The sequence below is a fragment of the Pagrus pagrus genome (genome assembly GCF_965226575.1).
Source record: "Pagrus pagrus genome assembly, chromosome: 9".
NCBI lineage: Eukaryota > Metazoa > Chordata > Actinopteri > Spariformes > Sparidae > Pagrus > Pagrus pagrus.
Genome location: NC_140193.1, coordinates 21,883,089 through 21,888,938, shown reverse-complemented (window position 1 = coordinate 21,888,938; position 5,850 = coordinate 21,883,089). Strand labels below are relative to the sequence as shown.

The window sequence follows — 5,850 nt, the reverse complement described above, 5'->3', positions numbered from 1 at the left end:
CTGTTGCATGTTGGCAGCCTCCTGCCAGACAGCTGGGGTTTTATTAGCAGACACAGGATTAATAGACTCTATTACCCAGAGCAATTAAGGACTTAATTGGTGAGAAAATAGGCCCCATCGAGAGGGAACATGTAGGAGAGACCGACAGAAATAATCATATCTTCAGAGCAAAGTCCACAGTGGCCCTGTGTGTGTGTGTGTGTGTGTGTGTGTGTGTGTGTGTGTGTGTGATTTTTGTCCTTCATGTAATGCCTTATCAGACCACCGGGAGGTGTGTGAGAGTTATCAGACAATGGTCTCACATGAACATCCAGCTGGTATCTCGTGTTTTCTGGGGCTCTGCTTGTCTTTGTGTTCATCCTCTTCCTTCCTGTGGCATTTCAACTGCATGCAGTCATTCTCCTCTGAAGAGGAATAAACACGACACGGAATCAAAGCCACTGCTACTTTGAGACAGACTTGAAATCCCGAGTGGCTCTCATAAATATCAGGTCATTGAGTTTGTTGTTGAGAGCTGGAGGCTGCAATTTGATAAAACAAAAGAATTATAATAATAATAATAATAATAATACTGGAGGATCCATTTGGCTGTTTTTATTATGTCATTTTATTCAATTCATCATAATGCTGAACAGCAGATGCTCTAACACAGGGATGACCAAACTTTGTCTCTTGGAGGGCCAAAATTGAAACTTAATTGAGGGTCACAAAGCAAACATGGTTGTAGCAAAATGGTCCTAATGATCCTCCCAAGCTCCCTTAATTTACTGACTTCCTGTGGAAAATATCTGCCTCTGCCTTTACCTCACAAAAACAGCATACACAGCTATAATCACCACAATGTTTTTAAAGCTATTACGAGGAAACCTTTATTTTGTGTTGATCTTGTGACCCCTTTGGAAAAAATACAACGATGGTGAAATAAAGAAAACTATAATAACTATATAGAAACAGATCATCTTCGTGCAGATGGTCTAATTTGCTTATGTAGGTCATCAGTGCATAAGTGTGTTCAAATTATCATTATTATATTTTTTTTATAGAAACGTCTGGTTGGTCACCTAAGCAATCTTATGTGGGACAATTCTGGCCCGTGGACCCCACTTTGGGCGGCCCTGCTTGAGAGTCCATATGTTCAGCTGTGGTGAATGGACCAGCTTTATTCAATGAGACCTATCAGGCACACACATGTTGCCTATAATACTTGTGATCATTCACACTCTGGATCAAAGTTCAGTTTGGTTTTAAAGGCTGTCTCTTTGCTGGTATCATCTCATCTCCTGCTCTGCGCTCACATCTTCCTCTCCTCACAGACACACACCCTGTCAGCTCCCATACACTGCTGCTGCACAGCCGCTGACGACTCTAAGTTTTAAGGTCCACTGAGAAACAAAAGAGGTCATTTTATGCTCCATCAAGTGTCTGACGGAGAAAGAAATGTTCTCTAACTTTTCCTCCCAGCAGACAGGAGATATGCACTGTATGTCTTTCTCTTTCCATCTCTTCCTAACTCATTTTCTCTTCGTCTCCTTTATTATGGTCCGGGTATAATCTGAAAATGAGCAGAGCAGGGCATGTCTAAATGTAAAGCAGTAACCTTCTGGGCACATTATTTTGTTAGCCAAAACAAAGCCGCGGGGAATGAGCACAGGTACAGGCCATCTGGCCTTTGAACAGTGACTGAGGGCGGTGGATGCTTTTTTGGCAGCGTGGATCAGGTGTTCAGGGACTCGTAAAATAACCTGGTCATACTGCAACACGGCAGGAAATCTGTGCCCCATTGTCCAAGGCAAACACTCAGGCTCACCACACAGATCTCTCCAGAATGAAACGCACCATAATGCTTTATATGCCTTTGTCTTTATATGCAGTGTGCAGATGCTGTTCCTCTGCAGCGAGCCTGTCCTCCATCTTTCCTCTGGATACTTTGTGCCAGGGGCATTTTAGTCTGCATCCACAGACTCCCGCACTGTAATGGCCAGAGCTGGGCGGACAGGTAGAACATCACCTGAGGCGCTTTAACCACATCATTTCTGAACGTGTGTGTGCGTGTGTGTGTGTGTGTGTGTGTGTGTGTGCACCACTGCTGCATGCGGTATACTGTTGCACTCTGCTGGTCCTACATGGCATTTCACCCTTGTTTAGGAGTCACAGCGCGACTGGTGCGTAAACCCTCCACCTTACCTGCCGCACTGGACAATGAACAGCTGGTGTAACTAAACTTTAAGCTTTCCGAGACTCATCCCGCTCTTAAGTCGGCGTGATAAACCTTTATCAGTTATGTGTTAACAGTTAGTTGACGTGAATCAGTGTGCCTCTGATCTCTCAAGGTGACAGACGTCAGATTTATAAGTAGACTACATTATCACCGCTCGCGCACTGACGCTGTATCTCCTGTGTAAGATTCTGTCTGGGACTGATGTCACGGTCGCCCCAGTGGAAAGTGTGTCAGTTATGACAGCGCTGCTATCACACACACACACACACACACATGCACAAGGACTGCAAGGAAAACAGTTTTCTTGAGTATTTCTTTATTATAGAAAAATAGTTTATATAAAAACAAATAAGTTATGAATTCCAGCAGCTGCTTTGTGTTTTTTCCTGTTATGACATATTCTGCCCTCAACACACTCTCTGTCTTTCTCTCATGAACACACGCACTCACACATACACACACTTTCTTCTGCCTGTGTTGGTCATTTCACAGTCTCTGAAGATCTCCAACATCGATCTTTAAACTCAGTCCCTAATACATCCTCTCCATCTGCCCTCACCTCCTAAACCCATTAAGAGCTCGGAGCATTTTTTATTATCAGTCCATCCGGCAGCTGGATCTGCTGAATTCACCCCAGCCCACTGCTCTCTGGACTGTGGCCTACTTCCCGTAGAACATCTCCATGAGCACCTCCTCGATGTTGACGGCCCCTATAACGGGTCTGAAGAAGAGCTGAGCGACCACCGGCGCGCTGATGGCCCTCAGCATGGACAGGGCTATGAGCAGCTTGGCGAAGCGCGTCGTGTCCTCGCGGTGGATGAGCCGGACGTGCTCGTTCAGAGCCTGGTGCGCCTCCCGACGCAGCGACTGGATGTAGTGGAGGCAGCGCAGACCCTCCACATCTGGGGAGGAGAGGCGAGAGAGGAGAGAAAAGTTCAAGCCTGGTCTCCAAATACATGCTGCAACAGAGGACGCACACACCTGGAGTCCGACTCCAACATTATAACTTGATTTAATAGCAGAGTAGATTTATGGCACCTTTTCATTTTGGGTTATTTTTATTAGGACAATAATTTCCAAATTCCAAACTTTTTAAACTCAAAATAATATAATAATAATATCAGCTCAGTCTGAGAGATGCTCTGACAGTCTGGACTTGGCGCCACCTGTTTAACATAACTTTGACGCGCAGGTATTGAAACCCTACCTGGGTTGAACAGCACGGCTCCCTTCAGGTACGCGTACTCCTTCGTGCTGATATCCACACTCCAGCACTTCTTCAGGAACGCTTTGATAGCTTCGATATCCACCACAGACACGCCGGCCGCCCCCCTGCTGCTCTGGCCGGCCAGCGCCTCGCTCTGCCGGTCCGGCACCCCGGTGAGGATGCGCTGCAGCATGCTGGGCTCCACCGTCTCCGTGGTCTCAAAGTCCACCCGGTCCTGCGCGAGTCCCAGCACGAGCAGGGGCGCCCAGCCGCTCCGGATCAACATCAGCTGGTCGTCCTCCGGCAGCTCGCGGAAGCAGGGCACGTTTTTCACGAAGCGCAGCGTCTTCACCAGAACCGCCGAGGCGGCTTTGCACGTCACCTGCGGGGAGCGGAGGACACCTCGGCGGCGCGTCGAGCCGCAGGAGCACGCCTGCTGCCGGAGCTCCTGCAGGGAGGCTGGGGCGGCGGTGGAGGGGGAGGAGGTCTTGTGGAGCAAGTGTTGCAGTTGTTGTTGTTGTTGTTGTTGTTGTTGGGGATGTTGTTGTTGTTGTTGTTGTTGTTGTTGTTGTTGTTGTTGTTGTTGTTGTTGTTGCTGCTCGGTGGTCGCCAGGCTGTCACTCTTCAGAATGCTGTAGAGGATGCTGTTGTTGTTTCGGCCGCTGGCACCCCGGCAGCGGCAGCCCTCCAGCGTGGCCATGGCCGCTGGCCGCTCTACATGGGACGGATCAGCGCGTCCCGCTGGCTCTTTGAAGCGCCGGAGGTCAGTGACAGAGGTAGCGCTGTTTTCTTAGCCCCTGATAGCCCCGAGTGAAGGGCACCACGTTTATATTAGCTCCCGTCTGTAGCCGCGCTTTGAGAGCCTGTTCAGACTCTCTGCATATTCCGCCTCCTCGCTCTCAGGCGCCTCCTCTGTCTCCACCTCCCCTCTCTCACTCTCTCTCTCACTCACTCACTCACTCTGCAGGGCTCTCATACAGGCTATTCAAGTCTCAAAACTATTTTTAAAAAATATGTCATTTTTGCAAGAAACGACTTCAGACAATAATCTAATGGTATCTACAACATCAGTGGTTAAAAATGGGAGCAGTGAGGAGGTCTGGGTAATTAACCAGACAGTGTGTAAGAGAGGGGGGGGGATCAGAGCCCGGTTCTATTCTCAGCATTACCTTGACTTTCTGGCAGTGCTGTTTATCAGACAGGAGCCGGTAAAAAATACAGGCCAGCGACGGATCTGAAGGCTTAATTATTTTAGGGACAATTTATATGATTTTCTATGAGAAAGAAGGAGGAAGAGCTGAGCTGTGAAGGCCAGCCTCCAACCTTGACTCGGACACACTGATATTGATTTAACCGTGAAAACAGGAGCTGGTGAATTATGATGTCATGACTCAATGCTCTCCTTGCCTCTGTCACTGAAGGAGGATGGGGAGCAGAGGAGGAGGAGGAGGAAGGGAGGAGGAGTGGAGGTCAGTGAATGAGAGACTGAGAAAGACAGGTCGGGATAAAGCAGATGAATTAGAGGTTTATCTTAATTGCTCCTAAGAGGGATCACAGGTTAGGGTTGGCTGCTACAGGAGAGAGACAAGGAGGGAGGGGGCTCGGGGGAAATCAGAGGCGATTACAGAGGAGTTTAACCAGAAACAAAAAGACAAAAAGTTGTCAGAGTGAGACGAAGAGCTGTCAGAGTCCTCTCTTTCTGCACAGTATATGTTGTGCAAAGGTTAGTATGCACACAGAGCCACACAAGGGTCTTCATAGAAGGTGGTCTTTGGTGTGGAGAAAGGATGACACTGAGTGCATGGCCACGTTCATGAAGTAGCAGTAAGCAGGACCTCAGTCTCCCTTGCTCTGTTGCGTCGAAGGACATGGCCAATGGAGGCAGGATGAAAAACTTTTGCAGCAGTGCTACAACATTGTTCAGAGGCTGAATGTCTTTGTATTGATTTGGCTGAGAGAGAAAACAGAGAGATTTTTCACATGTTTATATCAAGGACACCACGGGATAAACAGCCTTCGCCCAGCCTGTCTCTTCTCCTGCTCAAGGCCCAGCCAGCGCAGGTTATAAAAATCCTTCCGTCTCAAGGAGAGATTCCATTATTGTTGCAAAAGCACAGAGTTGAAAGACGGCTACAGTGCTCTGTCGCTCTTTGTCTTGCTCTCGGCTTCCTTTGTTTATTTATCAAATTTGTGCAAGATGTCTTTAAGTAGCTCTCCGCTCCACCATCTTCCCTCAGACAGAGGAAATAAAAATGTGTCTTAAAATATTTCTCGTATGCATTAAAAACCACCGACTCCAAGCTCGTGGTGTGAAGCCAAATATTATTCAGACCAACAGGACTTCGTTTTAAATTCAGTCCAGGTGCAAAAATGTCCAGAGATACAAAATATTTCATTTACTGAATAAAGAATCCATAATAAAGAG

At 47.6% G+C, this 5,850-nt stretch overlaps 1 protein-coding gene across 1 annotated transcript; it reads right to left on the bottom strand.

Annotated features, from left to right (window-relative positions):
• Positions 1–2,523: 2,523 nt before the first annotated feature.
• nr0b1 (nuclear receptor subfamily 0, group B, member 1) lies at positions 2,524–4,280 on the bottom strand. Its single transcript, XM_084362301.1, has 2 exons — positions 3,426–4,280; positions 2,524–3,120 (listed from the first exon to the last, which is right to left on the bottom strand). Exons 1-2 carry the CDS (start codon positions 4,123–4,125, stop codon positions 2,879–2,881), a joined length of 942 nt encoding a protein of 313 aa, XP_084218427.1. The 5' UTR covers positions 4,126–4,280; the 3' UTR covers positions 2,524–2,878.
• Between the last annotated feature and the right edge of the window lie 1,570 nt (positions 4,281–5,850).